General features: G+C 39.6%; 1 protein-coding gene across 1 annotated transcript in view; it reads right to left on the bottom strand.

Moving 5' to 3' along the window:
• Nucleotides 1-5,111: 5,111 nt before the first annotated feature.
• The window catches only part of LOC138761315 (vacuolar protein sorting-associated protein 37B-like), a 38,177-nt gene continuing 21,772 nt past the window's right edge, over nt 5,112-21,516 (bottom strand). Inside the window, exons 2-4 of the mRNA XM_069933219.1 lie at nt 19,815-19,986; nt 7,979-8,061; nt 5,112-7,455 (exon numbers count right to left, since the gene is read on the bottom strand). Of these exons, the coding sequence (XP_069789320.1) occupies nt 6,976-7,455; nt 7,979-8,061; nt 19,815-19,986 (735 nt within the window). The 3' untranslated portion in view covers nt 5,112-6,975. The remainder of the gene's footprint in view (nt 7,456-7,978; nt 8,062-19,814; nt 19,987-21,516) is intronic.

Raw genomic sequence — 21,516 nt, 5'->3', positions numbered from 1 at the left:
ACAGACAGATCCAGCAATTAATCCATCTAGGAGGGACGTGAAAGGTTGGAGGCGGCAGCAGGAAGAGAAAGCAGGGAAAAGCTGGGAGGCATGAGGGAGGCAAGATGGTCTTGGCAAGACACCCTAAAGGCCATGGGAAGGATGGAGAAGAACCTGGTCAGAGATTTAAGCTAAAAAAAACTTTATAATAAAATGGACAGATGGGAAAATGTCCTAATTAGACAGTCAAGAAGGGTGATTGAAGTGGAGGATGTGGCATTGTGACAGGAACCTTTGTGCATGCCACCTGGACATGTATCAAGGTGAGATCCTTTTGGGTGGAACGAGGCCAAGCCCTTGAAAATCATAGGTAAAGAATTCCCACAGGACCCAGAGCTGTTCCTATGATGGACACAAGGCTGAAGATGAAGCTGGCCAAATTCCAAATCCAATTTGGAATGATCACATTGGCAATGGCCAGGAAGTGCATAGCTGTTCCCCTGGAGAAAATTACTTGTAACTTGAGAAAAAGAAAACACCTTGCTAAAAATTTGGCAACTATATTTAAATTTCATAGGAGCACAGTTACAGTGTGGACTTGCGTATCTCACTGCCCTGCCTTCCCCATCTATCCTACTGAGGGAGGAGCGGGTCCATTCCATCCCAATCAAGTGAAGCAAAATAGAACATCCTGGGTGCCAGCCTGAAATGTTCCCTACCTTTGTTGTGGGCGTCTTGAATGTTGTGTGCAACTGTGGTCTGTTGAGTGTGGAGAGGGGGGAGAGAAGGGGAAAAATGGCTCAGACTCAACGGCGAATTTTGTAATATAATTGATAACTTAATTTGCGATTGATTACTGGAATCTATTGGAGTTTGAAAATTTATAAATATTCAAAAAATGTATTACAAATGCAAAAAAATTCAAACTATTGGTCTTAAAAATAGAGTAGGAAAGGTTTTACCCAGGTGGGTCACACCTACTGCTGATTTGGTGCTGTCCAATGTTCAAATCCAGGTTAGTGGGCATGACTGCCCTTACCATTGTTGGGTGAACACCTGAGCATTCTCATTTCAACAGGAATTCCCCTTTATGCATAGCCACATTTCATTCTTCGTGTTCGAACACTAGGAACTTGTTTCTACACCTCACTATCCATCAATACTACCCCTCTCACCATTCCCAAATTTGTTCAATCATCTTCACAGAAGTGATGCTTCATTCATTAGATCCACTTTTTCTTCTCTTTATCCTATTCATGACAGTCAGGTCACATCACCATTTTGATACAAATTTAGTTGCCCAATAATATTTAACCATTCTTTGCCCTTAAATCTTAAACTGAACATCAGCATGCAAACACAAGATTTATTCCTTTCAGGAACATCAAGCAAAGCTCATAAGACAGTAACTCAACCTTGTAGCATGGATTATAGAAACGGTTTTCCTTGGTTCTCTTGACCAGTCATTCACTCCATGTCTTTTCTTATTCTGCCCCTGCATTGCTGTACATGATCTAATCCATCCATTGGTTATCATTCGTCTTTTCAACTCTTATTCCTTGCTCCAAGTTTGGACACAGAACTTGTGATAAATCCCTTTCAATTGTTACTTTTAAAATAGTCCTGCTTCATTAGATTTAGTAATCACAAATAGCCACCTTCCACCAAGCCTGAACTGCTCATTTATTAGATCCACAAAGTTTCATACCTTGTTTCTTTACGGGTTCTGTATAAATAAAAGTTGAAATCAAATCGTTAGTGTTTGTGGCTTGGACTTGGTACTGGTTTAAGAGATGAAGAGCACACAAAAATATTCCTGTGAAAGATGCAGCATTTACAATTTTCATGAATCTTCACAACAGACAAAAATATCCATCACAAGTGTTACAAGATCAAACCAGCAACCACAAAGAAGGCATATCACACAGGGGTAAAGATGAACAATTACTTTATTAACAAAAAAAATTCACCTTCAAACTTCAATTCAAAATCCCCCCCTTTTATAACAATGCCCACTGGTTGCTATGGAAATTTCTATTACAGTCTAAAGCTAATAAATTCCCCAGCCTAAATATAACATATGTAATTAAAGTCAAAGTTATATTTCCAACCAGCCCACAGAAAAACTTAGACACAAAACACACAAGACTCACAAAACTTCGATCTCAACCGAAGCAAAGATCAAACAAAGATCAGTTTGTTTGGTAAACTGAAGCCAAAAGATCTTTGAGAGAGGAGAGAGAGCACAAAATTCGAAGTCGTCTTGTGTTGCTTGCCGAGAGTGGAACAACTGGCTTGGTCCGGATTCTTCTGGCTGCCTTCGGAATGTTCATCGTTTTTGAAATCCCAACATTCTAAACTGTCCTCCAGACCATGACTCATGCTCTGGGCCTTCTTCCACTCCACAGTACCACCCAGTGGTGGTTTATCCTCCATGTCCAGAAATTATTTTCATTTTCTGCACATGCTCAGTCCGTCTCCCACTCTCTCAGCACTCCACCTTCACCTTGGCTCTCTAAGGCAAACTGTCACTTTTTAAACATAAAACCATACAACACGTAGGCCAATAAATAACACAGAAATCTGTAACACAGAAATCTGTAACACAAGTTTCAGCAAGAGCAATCAGTATTTGTAATGAGCAATTTCACAGCCTTTATAAGACCCAGTTTGATTGATTACTTGTGTCAACCACAATAGTTTCAATATCCTATTTTCAACCATGATCAAGCAAAGAAAAATGATCCAAGAGTTTCAGATTCTAAAGACAATAGAATGCCTTTGGTACAAAATGCAGCACATGCTAAGTTCTTCATTTTTGATTTAAACTAAATAAATTGTAGTATCATTATAGTTACAGCATTAAATAATTAGCATTTAGTTTTCTAGCAAAAACAATAGGTATTCAAAAGATGGGTAGATTCAATAAATGCAGTGCATTTATTAGCATTGCTGCTCCATTCCAACCAAAGCTTTATACAATTACTAGAGCATCACATGCAACAACATTCTTTCAGCACCTTGATATTAGAATGGTTACAATTGAGAAGGCTTTGAAAGGAAACAGTAGGTATTCCCTACTTCAATAAAGATGTTTCTTTAAAAATTAACTCCCATTACAACTAGTATATTCCAAGAATTTTTGAAACACTTTTTGCCAAAAGGTGCAAAGATATGGATAACAAATGTTTTGACTGTGCGGGGATTATAATGAATTGGTAGCACCTGAATGTCTTAAAGATGGAAATCAATAAAGCAATATTTTAATACACAGAATGACTAATACAAAAAGTTCTTATAAATGTACTAGTTGGGAATTTAACATGAAGCTCCAGTGAGAATGGGAATGTGTTATTTATAACCAAATTTCTGTACCTCACGATTTTTACAATTACAGGTACACTATCCTTTATCTGGGCATCTAAAATCCGGAAAGCTCCAAAATCCAGCAAGTGGGGAGAGACCGGCAGTGTGAGTCGAGGGGGAGAGGAAGATGGCAGCACGACTGGAAGGTGCTGGGAGTGGATACCACAGCACAATTCGGGTGGGCTTAAATCTGGCTTTCCGAAATCCGGAAAAATCCAAAATTCGGAACACACTGTCCCCCAACGGTTCCAGATAAAGGATTGTGTACCTGTATTTTTTAAAAACCATGATAATTAACTAATGCTTAATCTAAGAGCTAGTCCTTCAAAATAAAATATAGAGAACCAGTTAATGTTTTACTACAGTCCCCCAAAGTTCCTCAACATGATTATCCAACTGCACGAAAACCAACAAGGTCGGGTCAGATACAGCAATGAGCTCTCTGAACCCTTCTCCATTAACAATGGCGTGAAGCAAGGCTGTGTTCTCGCACCAACCCTCTTTTCAATCTTCTTCAGCATGATGCTGAACCAAGCTATGAAAGACCCCAACAATGAAGACGCTGTTTACATCTGGTACCGCACGGATGGCAGTCTCTTCAATCTGAGGTGCCTGCAAGCTCACACCAAGACACAAGAGAAACTTGTCCGTGAACTACTCTTTGCAGATGATGCCGCTTTAGTTGCCCATTCAGAGCCAGCTCTTCAGCGCTTGACGTCCTGCTTTGCGGAAACTGCCAAAATGTTTGGCCTGGAAGTCAGCCTGAAGAAAACTGAGGTCCTCCATCAGCCAGCTCCCCACCATGACTACCAGCCCCCCCACATCTCCATCGGGCACACAAAACTCAAAACGGTCAACCAGTTTACCTATCTCGGCTGCACCATTTCATCAGATGCAAGGATCGACAATGAGATAGACAACAGACTCGCCAAGGCAAATAGAGCCTTTGGAAGACTACACAAAAGAGTCTGGAAAAACAACCAACTGAAAAACCTCACAAAGATAAGCGTATACAGAGCTGTTGTCATACCCACACTCCTGTTCGGCTCCGAATCATGGGTCCTCTACCGGTACCACCTACAGCTCCTAGAACGCTTCCACCAGCGTTGTCTCCGCTCCATCCTCAACATCCATTGGAGCGCTTACATCCCTAACGTCGAGGTACTCGAGATGGCAGAGGTCGACAGCATCGAGTCCACGCTGCTGAAGATCCAGCTGCGCTGGATGGGTCACGTCTCCAGAATGGAGGACCATCGCCTTCCCAAGATCGTGTTATATGGCGAGCTCTCCACTGGCCACCGTGACAGAGGTGCACCAAAGAAAAGGTACAAGGACTGCCTAAAGAAATCTCTTGGTGCCTGCCACATTGACCACCGCCAGTGGGCTGATAACGCCTCAAACCGTGCATCTTGGCGCCTCACAGTTTGGCGGGCAGCAACCTCCTTTGAAGAAGACCACAGAGCCCACCTCACTGACAAAAGGCAAAGGAGGAAAAACCCAACACCCAACCAACCAATTTTCCCCTGCAACCGCTGCAATCGTGTCTGCCTGTCCCACATCGGACTTGTCAGCCACAAACGAGCCTGCAGCTGACGTGGACTTTTTACCCCCTCCATAAATCTTCGTCCGCGAAGCCAAGCCAAAGAGAAGACAGGAGGGGTACTCAAATAAAACTTTACTTGAATTTAGCATATCAAATATTAATTCACACAGTGGAGACAACCTTTCACAGTGTAGAATTGAAAGTAAAGACACAAGAAAGTGCGTATAGAACAATACACTTTATTAATAGAACATGATTAAAATATTGAGGTAACTTTTTCAGCTCACCGCTACATTAGTAACAGCTGTCATGAACTACAAGACTTTACAAATGTACTATTAAACATTTTAGTCAAATATCTGAAATTGGAGTGCGGTAGGCAGAGTCAATTATTATAAAAATTATTTTAGTTACTGATGAGCAAGGAACTGTAGGGGAGGTAATCTACAGGCCCTTTCCAGGTAGCTTAATTTAACAAAGTCATCCAACAAACAATGTACTCAAAAGTAAATCTCCATAACTGTAGAGCGAAATATTTTTAAATCACTTGACCAAAGTCTTGAATTGACAAATATGGAAAAGAACTGCAATAGGAAACTGAAAGAAAGTTTTAGCCTCAGTCATTTGCAGTAGTGCATTTTTGCACAAGCCATCTTGCCACCAACTAAATTTAATTTTAAGTGATTAGTTGTTTAATCAAAATTTTGATGTACTTTAAAACAAGTCAAATATTTTGATTAGCCGCAACACTCCATCCTCGAACAAACATGTGAAAACTTATGCAAAACATTTCCACCCATCCCTCGTAAGGCACATAACATACAGCCACAGGTGACACTTGAGCTTGCAAATAATGTCGTCCTTCTGTTTTGAACCCTAAATAGGACTGTTTAAATATGCAGATACAAAGGAGAGAAATATGCAACATAAAAATATGCAATTTAAAAAAAACCTTGTTTTCATTTTTCTTTCACCCCAAATGCACATTGAAGTTATCCACTTAATTTTTATCTGTTGACATTCAGAAGTTTAATGCATTTGTTTCATTATTCCAATTAAATGAAATCCAGCAATCTTTTTGAAAGCAGGCCCACAGTGTAGCTGTAGAATACCTTTTTTTCCCCCCAAACACTGACAACTTTATGAAGCTATTTGTTAGATTAAACAGCCTACCACTCTCCCTACATTGTAATGAAATACTTAAAATGTACTTCATCCAGCCTTTTTCAATTTCTGAAATGCCACTTGTTTCCCAAGAAGGAATACACTTTACAAATCCTGGAGTTACTCTATCGCCTTCTCTAGTAGGGAGCATAAACAGCTAAAGATCAACTGCCTATTTTAATTAAACCAAGAAACTCTTGAGAGGCATTTTTGAAAGGGTAGAAATCAAATGTGTCACAATATTTTTAAAAAAATCACAAGAACAGTTATTTTTTAGGGGTGCATACAAGACACTCAAAGCTATTTTTTAGAATTTAGTGAGATGATGAGGATTCAGTAAATGAAACAATGAAATCATTTCCTTCAAAGCAAGACATAACTGTAAAAAATAAATTATGAAAAGTGTACCCAATAGGCAGAAACCTCAGACCCAGAAACTCCAAATTCAAATAGCAATTCTATAAAAGCTACATTTATATGCAATATCTGTCTGTCACAGTATTTAGAAAGGGAGAAAATAATATTTTTCAATAAGTTTAAATTGTGATTCAGTAAATACATTTCTATAAACCTTGTTTATAATTGACTAGTACATTACAATCAATTTCTTGTTTCAGCATTTGTATTTTTGTGGCAGTTGCTGCAAAAAAAAAAGTGCAATGGATTCCACAAGTTGAGATTCAGAATTACAGAAAGGCCCCATAATATTTTGTCTTCCATCCAAAATGCTTCACAAAATAGAACTTTGTGGCTGCAAGCAGCTTTTAAGAAATTCTTAATAAAATGATGCCACTTAGGTGCAAACTTCTGATCTGCAGTCTATCAATAAACATTATGCTCCCTCAAAAGAAATGCAGATCACATACACATCAGACACTGAACACTGAAAGAAGTATCTATGCACTGCAACCCATTTTGCAGCATTACTGGAAAATAAAACCTGGTTGAGGAGGATGTGGTCCAGATTTTGGAGTAGCAGGTGGAGGATATGGTGGTCTGTATTGGAGTGCAGATGCAAAATTTGGAGGAGCATTCCCCGATCTTGGTGGGATGGGAGGGTAAGGAACAGGGTAAGGCGATACTGATGTTGCTCCCAGGGCTGCACTTGTAAAAGGAGTGGGAGAGGCTCCAACTTGATGTGGTGGTACTGGTGGAACCCTCCGAGGCACAACAGTGGGAGTGGTGGAGTCTGCAGAATTGGAATTCCAAGTTGTTTGTGCTGGCTCAGATTGCTTTTGAGACTGGGGTACCCATGGTTGCATTAACTTTGGCCCTCTTATGACCATTTCCTGCAGCTTCTCAATTTTTACCCGTCGTTGATGTGCTAGTTTTCGCTTTGTTGGATATTGCTCAATAAACACTTCCAAGGGTACTTCACCATCTAGAAAGTCTTGAGCCATGATCTAAAAAAGATTAAAGCAATCGATCAATAATAATAAAAAAAAAGACATTATAGATACTGCGAAATCCAAAATATCAAAATGCTACAACTACTTTGATCACACAGCATCTGCTGACAGAATCAAAGGGAACCACCATCATCAGAACTGACATTAGGAGAGCCATACATTTTCAACAAGGCACAGATTTGGTGTGGGGGCGAGGGCAACCAAATGTGTAGAAATAATACTTCATTTGAAGAGTAAGACAGTGCTAGAAACAAATCACTTTTTCTCCATTTAGTTTATGAACAGTGAATGATACAGATGGAAGCTCACTCACCTGGATTTGAACATTGGACAGCACCAAAATGAAAAGTCAATAGCTAATTTGTCAATGGAAGCACAACTTTCAAAAAACAGTCTCCTCTATCACAAGGACACCAACTCTTGTCAAATGAGTTGTGTTTTAAGATGCTATGACACAGAATTGCAGACTGATGTTCACTGAGCAAAATAATTTACACAAACTGAATGAGAAATTTACCTCTGTTTCCTCTTCAATCTTTGCTCCTTCTGTTTGTAGGAGTGCAAGTAATGTGTCAAGGGAAGTGCCACTGCACTGACTTCCTGTGTGAAGGAGAGGAAAACGTTTTTAGTCAATTTCTCACAAAAAAGTATTTTAACAATAAACTCTGAAGCATGCCTAAATTTTGTTAATGCAGTGAAACCCTGATTTTAACACGAATTCGGATACAACGAGATGAGTCATCAGACCTGCTGATTGGCCTAAGCTGTCGCTTAGCACCTGACGTACACCGTCTGGACCTCAACCACCGACACCCACTGAGGCGACTGGTCCCTGATCCAGGGCTTGTGGCAGGCCAGCGAATGATGGGAGCGTGGCCCCACAGGTCAGCCAGAGTCGCGCATATTGGCGGTTGCTAGTCGAAGCCAAGAGCTGGGATGGTCTGCAGCTGCCAGCACAGGCAGCAGTCGCAGCACAGTGGGTCGTAGTCCAGGCACAGTGGGTCGTAGTCCAGGCACAGTGGGTCGTAGTCCAGGCACAGTGGGTCGTAGTCCAGGCACAGTGGGTCGTAGTCCAGGCACAGTGGGTCGTAGTCCAGGCACAGTGGGTCGTAGTCCAGGCACAGTGGGTCGTAGTCCAGGCACAGTGGGTCGTAGTCCAGGCACAGTGGGTCGTAGTCCAGGCACAGTGGGTCGTAGTCCAGGCACAGCATGGCCAGGCTGTGGACTGGCAGCAGTACACTCTCTTCCAACGTGGCCAGTGCCCTCAGCTTGTACAGCTGCCGACTGTTCTGCTCCGGTAGGGAGCAGATGCCCAAGTGATGCAGGTAGGACAGGGATTCCGCCAAAATGGAGAATGAACAATTTGCCAAAAGCAACCTGCTTCCACAATGCTGATGATGTTCTCACTGCCCATACAAGTAACTCCGATTTATCACAACCTTGCTGTTTTCCACGATGACATTTTATGGGCCCAAACAATTGCATTATAAACAGGGTTTCACTGTACATTTAAATTTAACAAACTGCAATTAAACAGGAAAGTCTGCAGATGCTGTGATTGCAATGTAATAGACAAAAGTGCTGGAGAAGCTCAAGTAATGCTATGCTCATCGGACGGAAAGATAGATAACCAATGGTTGGGTGTATACACACGTGCACACACAACAGGGCAATCAAGGTCAGGTGGCCCAAACATCACTATAATAGTGAGGGACTGTGTAGCAGAGCAGGCTGAGTCACAGTGGGAAAGTCTTTGGCTCAACAGGCTTCGGCAAATAGAGGCTGAGGTGGTAGAGCAGGTGTTGAAGCAAGGGCCACCCTCTTCGAGGAACAAAAAGGATTCAGCAGGTAGGCACAGGTAAGGGCAGGTTTTATATATCATTTTTTTCCTCTAGTCATATAGTGGAAAATGGCAGGGAATACTCCTCCTGTAGAATGTGGGTCATCAGGGAAGCCAGCAGTATCCCTGACAACTTCATTGTGAGAAGTACATCCAGCTGCAGCTCCTGACAAACAGAATTAAGGAACTGGAGTTGGATGAACTCCAGATCATTTGGGAGGCAGTGGGAGTGATAGACAGGAGATACAGGGACACTATAACACCTAGGAGGGAGCAGGAGAGTAGATGGATGACAGTCAGGAGAGGGAAAGGGAAAGAGGTAAGCAGTGCAGGGCACCCCGTAACCATTTTCCTGAATAACAAGTATACTATTTTGGATACTGTTGGGGGCAGGGGGGACCTACCAGGAATAAGCCACAGCGATCAGGTCTCTAGCATGGAAATTGATCCTGCGACTAAGAAGGGAAGAGAAGAGGTGAGCTGTAGTGATAGGAGATCCATAGGGACACAGAAGAGAATCTGTGCAAGAAATCAAGTATCCCGGATGGTATATTGCCTTGCTGATGCCAGGGTCCGAGATCAGGTTCACGGCATTCTCAGGAGGAAGGGTGAGCAGCCAGATGTCATGGTCCATGTAGGGACCAATGACGTGGGTAGAAAGGGTGAGGAGGTCCTGAAGGAGAGCTCAGGAGTTAGGTGCTAGGTTGAAGGGCAGGAGCACCGGGGTAGTGATCTCAGGATTGCTACCTATGCCACATGCTGGTGAGGTTAGAAAGAGGAGGATAATGAAGGTCAACACATGGCAAAAGACATGGTGCAGGATGGAGGGCTTCAGGTTTCTGGATCATTGGGCTCTCCTCCAGGGAAGATGGGGCCTTTTCTGTCATGATATTTTGCATTGGAACTGGAAAGGGACTAATATCCTTGTGGGATGGTTTGCGAGTGCCATTCGGGGGTAGGGGGGAGGGGTTAAACTAGATTTGCAGGCGGCAGGAAACCAGAGTAGGTGGAAGAGTGGAGGAGGGAAAAGATGATGTAAAAATTTCATGCAACATTAGAAGCTAACCAGTCATATGTAGTGGAAATGTTCTCAGGTGGATCCATTTCAAAGCAATGAGTATTGCAGGAAACGCAGACGAGATTAGAGCATGGACTGGCACATAGAATTATGACATTGTGGCCAGTGAAATTTTGTTGCAGGAGGGGCAGGACTGGCAGCTCAATTTTCCAGCCTTCCGTTGCTTCAGACTTGATATAACGGGGCAGGGGTGGGAGAGAGGCGAAGAAGAGATAAAAGGGGAAGGAGTGGAGTTGCTCATCAGGGTAAATACCACAGCTGTGCTCAGTCAGGACAGACCAGAGGCTTGTCAACAGTGTCTATATGGGTGGAGCTGAGAACTGGGAAAGGTATGACTACACTCATGGGGTTGCATTATAGATTGCTCTATAGTCATCGAGAATTGGAAGAGCAAATATGGAGAGAGAGAGAGAGATACCCCTTATCCGTGGTTTCTCTGCCTGCAGCAATCCCACTGACCCCCTCTCTGCCCGCAGCCCCATGTCAGTCCCCACACAGATTTCACTGCCCTACTCTTGCCCACAGCCCTGTATCAGCTCCCTCACTGATCCCTACTTACAAATAAAAAGTTCACAGGTCCACTGCAGTATCTCGTATAGATTTGTTATGTACATAATATAGTGTTTGCACAGCATCAACATTGCATAGCACAAAATTTCACAGAACATATCGTGGAAACTAGGCAGCACAAACCCTATATAGGGTTTGGTACTATCTGTGGTTTCAGGCATCCGCTGGGGGGGTCTTGGAACATATCACCCACAGATAAGAGGGGACTACTGTAAAGAGGTACCAACCAGAGAGCATGCAATACTGGGTCTCCTATTAGGGAATGAGATAGGACAGGTTACAGAGTATGTGAGGGGGAAAATTGGGGTCCAGTGATCATAATGCCACTAGTTTCAAATTAATTATGGAGAGATCTGAGCCTCAGGTTGAGATTCTAATTTTAAGAAAGGCCATTTTTGAGGAATTGACAAAGGACCTAGAAAGCATAGATTGGGTCAAATTGTTTTTGGGCAAGGATGTGCAAGGTAAACGGAGAACCTTCAAAAGGTGAAATTTTGAGAGCAGAGTTTGCATGTTCCTGTCAGGATTAAATGCAAAGTTAGCAGGTATAAGGGATATTGGGGATCTGGTTCAGACAAGTATATCAGGCTTAGGCAACATGGAGCAAACGAGGTACTTGAGGAGCATTAAAAATGCAAGAAAAACCTTAAAGAAATCAGGAAGGCCAAAAGGCATGAGGTTGCTTTAGCAAACAATGTGAAGGAAAATCCGAAAGGTCTCTACAGGTATGTTAAAAGCAAACGGATAGTAGGGGAGAAAATTTGTCTCCTTGAAGATCAGAGAGGTCGGCTTTGTATGGAGCCAAAAGAGATGAGGGAGGTCTTAATTTTTTCCTTTTCAGTATTTACTCAGAAAACAGGCAGTCATGGGAAGTAAGTAAAACAAGCAGTGAGGTCATGGAATCTATACAGATTAACAAGGAGAAAATGTTTAACGCAAATAAGGGTGGATATATCCCCAAGGAAACTCTCTCGGACTTTGACGGAGGCTTTTGTAGAAATTGCAGGGGCTCTTGCAGAAATGTTCAAAATGTCTTTGGTCATGGATGTGGTGCCAGAATATTGGAGGGTAGCTCATGTTATTCCATTGTTTTGTTGTGCATGGTAGATCACATTTTTAACCAACATTTTAGAATTTTTTCAGGGCGGTTACTAGAAAAGTTGACAAGGAAAGGCTGTGGATGTTGTCTACATGGACTTCAGTAAGGCCTTTGACAAGGTCCCACATGGGAATTTAGTCAGGAAGGTTTAAACGCTAGGTATTCATGATAAAGTAGTGAACTGGATTCAATGATAGCTGGACAGGAACAGCCAGAGATTAGTGGTGGAAGATTGCTTCTCAGATTGGAGGCCTGTGACTAGTGGTGTGCCTCAGGGATCAGTGCTGGGACCATTGTTGTTTGTCATCTTTATCAATGATCTGGATGATAATGTGGTAAATTGGATCAGCAAGTTGGCAGATGACATCAAGATTGGAGCTGTTGTGAACAGCAAAAAGGTTTTCAAAACTTGCAGAGGGATCTGGACCAGCTGGTAAAATGAGCTAAAAAGTGGCAGATAGAATTTAATGCAGGCAAGTGCAAAATGTTGCATTTTGAAAGGACAAACCAAGGGCATACACGGCATAAATGGTAAGGAATTAAGAAGTGCGGTAGAACAGAGGAATCTGGGAATACAAATAGATAATTCCCTGAAAGTGATGTAAAGAGAGCTTTTGGCATATAAATTAAAGTATTTGAGTACAGGAGTTGGGATGTTATGTTCAAAGTTGCATAATACATTAGAGAGGCCAACTTTGGAGTATTGTGCGCAGTTTTGGTCATCTGACTAAAGGAAAGATAGAAAAAGTGGAGAAAAGATTTATTAGGATGTTGCTCAGACTTCAGGAAGTGACTTACAGGAAAGAGTCAAACAGGTTAGGACTATTGCCTGGAGAGTAGAAGAATGAGGGGAGATTTGATAGAGGCATTTAAAATTATGAGGGGGATAGACAGAGTAAATGTAGATGGGCTTTTTCCACAGAGGACAGGTGAGATACAAACCAGAGGACATGGGTTTAGGGGGAAAAGATTAGGGGGAACTTCTTCACTGATAGTGGTGCAAGTGTGGTACTGGGACCATTGTTGTTTCTCATCTATATAATTGATTGGCATGATAATTGATAAACTGGATCAGCAAGTTTGCAGAGGACACCAAGACTGGAGGCGTTATAGACATTGGAAGTGGTGAATGCAGACTCAGTTTTAACATTTATGAAGAATTTGGTCAGGTACATGAATGGGAGAGGTATGGAGGGCTAGCGACTGGGGCAGATCAGTGGGACTAGGTATAAAAGTGGTTTGGCAGAGACTAGAAGGACTGAAAGGGCATGTTTCTGTGCTGTAATGTTCTATGGTTAGAACAAAATTCTATTGCCCATTTCTACAGCACCAGCCATCAGGACAGGACTGGGGTTCAAGTTGTCACCAGGAGTTTGTACACTCTCCCTGTGTCTACGTGGGTTTTTTCTGGGGGCTCCTGTTTCCTCCCACCGTTCAAAACATTCCAGGGATGTAGGTTAATGGGGTGTAAATTGGGCAACATTTAATCGTGGGTCTAAATGGCCTGTTGTCTCTGTGAGAGAGAAAGCTTATTCACATTTCCTCTTATAAAGATTCTGTCTCAACCACCATTTGGTTAAAGTGTTCAAGGACCTGGCAATGACTCTTCCCCATCTTCACTGGGTTTTTATATTAGGAGTTAGGTGCTGAAATGCATAAGTAAGCCTCCATCAATTCATGACATGCTAGTTCAAATTAAAATGCCTCTGCTTTTTTCTGTGCAAACTGCTGAACTTGCGCTTTTAGTTAGGCTTAAACGCTTCCTACAATTTACAAGCAAAATCTGCAGTGTGCATTTAATCATACACCAAATTAAATACAGGTGAATATTTTGGGTAACACAATTTCCTACAGTATTGAAATGATGCAGAGATGAAGCATAGACGTTAGAATAGTTTCATATTCTGGTAATAGAATTGAAATAATGAGGTGCAAAATTAAATGAAGAATAAAGCAAAGGGAAAATATTCGAATGGATTCATCGTTACTCCAATTACAGTAGAATCAGGGAGAGATTAGGTAGATCAAGCCTCTGGTCTTTAGAATTTATAAAAAGGAAAAGGTGACAGAACGCTATAGTAAGCTTCTTAGAACTCAATAAATATTAAACGCAAGGTCTCAGTCACAAAAGGGGTAGGCCAGATAGGACCAAGATGAAAAATGTCTTCATTCACAAAGGGCTGCGGTGGATTATCAACTTTGTTCAAAGCAGAGATCAATAGGTTTCTGGATCCAAGGGACTTGGGCACAGAGCAGGAAAATATGGTTAAAGTAAGCAGATCAGTCATAATCTTGTTAAATAATGAACAGAATTGACCGGCTGAATGGTCTATATAGATGAGAAACAACAATGGTCCCAGTACCACACTTGCACCACTATCAGTGAAGAAGTTCCCCCTAATCTTTTCCCCTTTCCCCCTAAACCCACGTCCTCTATCTTTTAAAAACAAGTCATCAAGTTCAAGTAATCTGATCAGAAAGGGAACAATTAATAGTCAACACAGTTGCCTATAGCAATAGCCATCTCCTGAAATATGATATCCTCTGAACAAGATGACACAAACTTCAAATGATTTTAAAGACTGCCTTTAGGCTTTTATTTGAACAGGTTTGACAAAGAACAAATCAGGAAAATTAGTAACCATCTCTAACACACTGCTATTGAACCATATGCATCCTTGAGTCTGAAGAGGCTATCAAATACAAATTTTATTAGATTCTGCTGTTCTACCCCATGCAAGGAAACATACTACAAATAACACCACAGTAACCTCTCTAACACCACTGAGATCAACAACTGTTGTAACCAGATCGAGCTCTATCCCACGTACGCCACGATCTCTATCAAGTAATCATTGGGTCAAGACAATTCAATTACTTTAAAGCAATTGATCTTGGTCCATTTAATTCTCTGATTAAATACAAGCAATCCATACTGTGACTCAATAACATGCAGAGGTGTTCACTTGTCATCAGTGCAACAAATACAACATTATTTTTGCAAAGTACTATTCAACCACAACGTGCCCCAATAGGATCCATATTCCAATTGCAAAGGAATCTTACCAAATTGTCATGGACTCCACTTAAAAACATCAAATTTAAGGGTTCCAAGATGACTAAAAGGCATCACTGAATAACTGAGATAGGATAGTAATTGTGCAGGACTGCAAGAAAACAAGTCTCTGAATAGTCTATTAGTATTGGTAGACAGTATTAAGCAAGTTCTTAGTAGGTTTATTTCAAATTTAATGCAACCAGAATCAGATTTGTCATGAATGCATCACGAGATTTGTTTTGCAGCCAGTTGGTGGCTTGCCTGAGAGTCTAGTACAAGTAGCAGATTTGAGAAAATGCCACTAAATGCCCTGGAAAAAATACACAAGATGTTTGAATAGACAATATTCAATGTAACAACAGCAAAAATAAAAACATGCAGGCTGAGTAAAGCTTCAACCACAGGGCTTTGAGCAACAGCTAGATGCCATTCAAACAATAGCACAATTCCAGTCTTGCCTGGAAGGTTACTTTTTGTGCATCACCAATGACCTATAAATTCACTTACAATGCCTTTTCCTATATTTATTGGATTGTGTACCGTTTGAAACGCAAGCAAGTCCATATCTTTGCAGGAAAGGAACCACACTGATAATCAGTTCATGCACAGATTGCTGGAAATCACCATTTATTAGCTCACAATAAAGGTAGCACTAGCTTGAATGACTACATCTTTTTTAAAAAAAAACTTTATTTATTCGTTCAAAATACAGATAATAAGTAACATGTATAACAATAAACAAAGCATGAACGTTATATTTTATATATATTAAAAAGGAAAGACCCCCCCCCCCCATTTCAGCCAACTCGCCTAAGGAGAGCCATAAAGAAAAAAAAGAAAAAAATAAAGAAAGGCTTACATATTAAAATCTAGTCAATATAAATCAAAATGTAAATATTCTGAATATAACAACCACCTATTAATAAAAAAACTATAGTTATCCGCAAAGCATATGCAATTTTTTCCATTATTAAACAATATTTCATCTCATTATGCCAAAAGTCTCAAATTTAATCATTTCAGGTAAAATCATATCTCTACCGAACACATGTTTTACCAAAGATCGAACTTGATAAAAATACGCTTAATCGTACTGTTTAAACCCCAAACATTAAAAGTAGTAAACTTCAACTTTGACATATCCACTAATATTACTAAAAACTAATATCAATATATAAAGACACAGATCAATGTAAATAGGCCCTCCAATAGGAGAAAAATAAACCACAAATTAAAGTCTAAATAAAATGAAAATTTAAAAAAAATAAAAAGAAAAAAAAAACTACCAAAAGGTAGTAATCCCTAAATAAAAGTTGGGTGTGGATCACCCACCAGTGGCTGATGACTAGTAGAACATAGAGCAAATCTCTCCCTCCCCAGCCAAACAAAGAATAACAGCAAGATATCATAATGACATAAAAAGAAAGTAAAAATAAAAAAGTTCTTCTATTCATCCAAGAAATTCCAGACTCAGCGACCCCATTTCAAGGAAATGGACTCTTTCCATTCCCATTTCTGCTGTTTCTTCCATTTCCAGAACAACCAGATTTTTCTTTAGGAGACAATGGTGGGCTACGTCTTTGTCCTCTTACATCTGGCAACGAGTCAGCAAAAATCATTGGTTCACGCTCATTCTCAAAAAACCGAGATTGAAAGTCTCCACAAAACACCTTCAACGCTACCGGATAGCGAAAAGTAGACTTATAACCTTTACGCCACAAAACTTCTTTAACTGGATTAAATCGACGCCGACGCTGAATAACCTCGACTCAAATCAGGATAGAATAAAACTCTATTATTCTGAATCATTAACGGAGCTTGTCGTTGTCTCGCGTTTTGCACTGCTAAACGAAGTATCGTTTCTCTGTCCAAATAATTCAAACATCGTATTATCACGGGTCTCGGTGGTTGACCAGGCAGAGGTCTTCTTCTTAAGGCTCTATGAGCTCTTTCCAATACCAGACCTCCAGAGAAAAATTCCTGCCCCAGTATTTGTGGAAACCATTTGGTAAAAAAAATTAAGAGGATCTTGTCCTTCCATACCTTCTGGCAAACCAACAATCTTCACATTATTCCTTCTACTTTGATTCTCCAAATAATCTACTTTCCTCTCTAACTCCTTCTCACGTTCTCGCAATTCTTTAACGGATTCTTCCACCTCCAACACTTTTTCTGTATTAGAAGCCACTTGTTGTTGACATTTCAAAGCAGCCTGAAATTGTTTAAAATCCTCAAGATGCTTCCACATGGATTTTAACTGTATCCAGTTCCAAACTGAGCCTCTGAGACATTTCATTCAGCATAGGCTGAATGTTAAGGCTTAGCTGTTTACATTGTCATTCAGAAAAGCTCAGCCCTGCTTTCTCTTGCGTAGTGGCAGAACCAGGTAACTGCAGCTCCTGCTGCATCTCAACAATGGGCAGTTTAACAGTTTTACTGCGGGTCTGGACTCCCAGCGACGGCACCCCGACTTCCTCAGGGGGTCGACGCTGTTCTCCCCCCGCAACCCGTTGTTGCTTCAAAAACTCACAAAAAAGACCAAAATATTCAGATTGGAGTATATCCTGGGGTATTTCAAGCAATGGAGTCATCTTCTTGCGTGCTCCCTCCGTTAAAGTCGGCAGGCTGCCAGTATCAGGATCCACATCGGGGGCACACGCACCTTCCTCCTGAGAACGGGTAATTCCAGCGATGTCCTTCTCCTGGTGAGTAGTAGTCATTTTTTCAGCTCCCACAGGCAATCTCTGTGGTTTAGGCTTGAAAGAAAGCAAACCTGAAGTTGGTGCAGACTGTTTAGGCTTTAAATCTTCAACACTCCGAAAATGTAGTTTCTTCTGTTCTTGAGGTTTAATTTTTTTTATCATTAATAGCCATAACAATTCCTTGATACTTTAAACTAAGTTTTAAAAAAGTTAAACCTGAAAACAAAGAGTTAAAAACAGATTCTTAAAAGTCTGGCCAGAGAGGTTGAGATTACACGTCTAGACTCTATGCCTTCTTGCCACGCCCTCTTGAATGATTACATCTTAAATGAAGAGATCTCAAAGGACATTGCAGATTTCACATCAATTTGGAAAGTGGACAATAGATAACAGATAATATTTCATCTGACAGGTAAACAATAAAACCATGCTACAAACGTACTGTTGGAGGTGAGTGGAGTCATCTTCAATCAAGTAATTTAAAAGGGGGTACATGAAAAGGAAAGGATGGGGAAAAACAAGAATATTTTGATTACTCTTACACCCTCAATCACTCAAATGGTCATCTTCTGGCAAGTAAATAAACCCCAAGATGTATACCACGAGTGGGAATGTTACGAAACACCAGAGTAACTACCGTTAAAGTAGTACTTCACTGCACAGCACACATTTATTAGCAGTGTATAATTTTCATGATACCCATTTAGATATTAAAATTACAGAACCAAAAAGATTGACTGGGCATAACCATTTGCTGCAATGACAAATAATGCTGAACCCCATCAAATACCAGCAGCCTTTGAAAAAAAAGGGTCTTCACCATATACACCTGAACAAGTTATTTCATTAAAGCAGAATTAGTTTTATACAGTATAAGAGGTTCCAATAGAACACAAGTTGCATGCAGTAGCCCACATGTGCTTGCTTCTATACAATTAAATTTGCCCATCTCACCATCCTTTCCATCACTGAGATATTTATAGCATAGTCTCCAATGTGTTTCCCAAATTGATGAATGACACTTAATCACAGCTAAGTGCAGTGCACCATTGCTCATATGTAGTAAAACGATTAAGGCAGAAAACGATTAAGTTCCACTCCAAAAAAAAATGGTGCACAAAAATCCAAGCTGAAGAGTTAACTTAGGACTATTGTAAAAGCCACTGCATCAAATTCATTTTTTGTCCTTTGCATATACAAATCTCCAGTTTCAGCCACTGATCAAAAAAGTAACATATTAAGGAGTATCAAGACTACATTCAATACTCTGCTCACCAGAGAACTTACCATGTTAATTAATCTTTATAAAAATTTCAGAGACTTGCCAACTGCTTTGCTTTACATTGTTACAATTCCTTTGTTTCTGATGAAGTAGACATTTGCCTGACGATTTTGAATGAGTCACACCACTAAATTTACATCACGAAATGAGTTTCTATGAAGAAATTTGTTTTCTAAATCAGGCCAAATACAGCAAGTGTCAATTCAGACATTACAGAGTATTTCCTGGCACAGCATTTTGAACGGTACCATTTTGGAAGAGAATATTTAATGTATTTTATGTTCTGTAAATATATCCATTATCTATATAGACCTCAGCCACTGCTTTAAATGGGACATTAAAATATTTGATCTAACTTAAAGCATTGCTGTCATTATTATTCCAATTAATTCCAAGTCACGAACTGCAAATTCCCAAGTAAAAGATAGTTCATTTTCATCTTTGTATAATATTGAAGCTCATAGTAAATCCTCTGTTTGGGAACTAGAAACAATTAGCATTCAACTCTTAAGTGCATTTACAATGTGGTACTTAATGCATATTTGCACATTATGACAGGACTAGAAAAGAGAAAGAAGAGATAAACATTGAGCACATTCAGTCTCTTACACTGAAACTTAGGTACTGCATATCATAAGGCTCAAAATTGAGCATTTACAATTTAAGCATTTTAAAACAGATATCAAAAGAGCACTGGACAGTTAAAGTGGTCTCAGCAGGTTACCTAATGTGGATTTCCTTATCTGATATGCTTCAAATAGTGTCTGTAGTTGTTGGTATTTCCTAGTTAATTGAAGTTTCAAATCATCCATTTTGGGGTGAAACTGCAGGTTCTGTTCTGCTAGACTACGGTTACTAGCAAGTCTCATGTCTTTATTTGGTTGTATATTCTGTACCTGGGGGAAAAAAAAACAATCTTTAACTTAGTATTACAAATTGCAGGCGAATTTAAAAAATCTCTAAAACATCAGTTTTGCTGCCCCTTGGGCCCTACTGTTCCTGCCCTACTAGTATGTTGTTTGGGCATTGAGGAACTGCCCACAGCAAAGGTTTTCCATTTTATGGATATTATAGAACACTATAGCACAGTAAAGGCTCTTCGGCCCTCAATGTCATGTTGACCCATTTGCTCCTTATATAAAACTCAACCCTCCCTATCCGTAACCCTCATGTGCCTCTTTTTTTTCCATAACTTTATTTATTCGTTCAACAAAGTTATTACATACAATAAAAAAAGTACATATTATGAATGATAAAAAAATTATAAAAAAAGAAAAAAAAACTGAAATATTTTCTAAAATCTAATCAAGGTAAATCTAAATGTAAATATTCCAAATAGAAAGACCACTTTAAAAAAAAAATAATTATCATGTAAAACATGATTTTTTTCCATTACTAAACAAGTTTTCATCTCATTATGCCATCTATTAATATCAATCACATTAGCATTTTTCCATGTACTTGCTATATATTATTTTGCAACAGATAAAGCTAAATACACAAAAGCAATCTGAAATTTGTCTAATCCCAAATCTTTCAAAGGATTCAACTCACCCAACAAAAATATTGTCGGATCCAGAGGTATTTTGATCTTATACAAATGTTCCAAAAACAATTGAATTGCTTTCCAAAAAAACTGTATATGTACACATAACCAAACAGCATGAAAAAAAGTTCCAACCGAATTACCACATCTAAAACAAGAATCTGATTCACTAAAACCATTCTTTTTAAAAACTTTTCAGGTGTTAAATACAATTGATGTAAAAAATTGTAATTAACCATTGCATAACACTATCACGACAGATATCTAACCAATCATCCTCAGAAAAAGTAAAATTAATATACTTTTCCCATTTAATCATCCCTTTTTTTCCCCCCCATACTTTCCTGTAATATTTGGTATATCAATGAAATATATCCCTTTTTTGGTGCAGTCACAAGATTCAAATTTAGTCAATTCAGGTAAAATCATATCTCTACCAAATATTTGTTTTACTAGGGATCAAAGTTGATAATAAACGAATAAAGAATTCTCATTAATCCCAAAATTTTCCCTTATTTGATTAAAGGATAAAAATTGACCTTCTTTAAAATAATCCCAAGTTTTTTTTATACCTTTAGATTTTCAATGTAATAAATATTGATTATACATTGAAAAAGGAATAAGTTGGTTAATATATAACTAACTGTGTTAAAGTCAGTAATTTACCCTTAAAACCTATCGTTCTATTTTTCTTCATCCATAACTTCATTCAATGTTTTAATATAGGCACATTATATTGTTGTAATAAATTTAAATTCCACCAAAACAAAAATTGATGTATTTCAAATTCAGAAATATTCACCATCTCAATTTTAGCCCATCTAGGGGGCCGTTCCAAATCCATTAATGAACTAATAAATTTAAATTGAGCTGCCTCAAT

The sequence above is a fragment of the Narcine bancroftii genome, chromosome 4 (assembly GCF_036971445.1).
Source record: "Narcine bancroftii isolate sNarBan1 chromosome 4, sNarBan1.hap1, whole genome shotgun sequence".
Classification (NCBI taxonomy): Eukaryota; Metazoa; Chordata; class Chondrichthyes; order Torpediniformes; family Narcinidae; genus Narcine; species Narcine bancroftii.
Note: the sequence above shows the minus strand (reverse complement) of the source record. Positions and strands in the feature narration are given on the sequence as shown.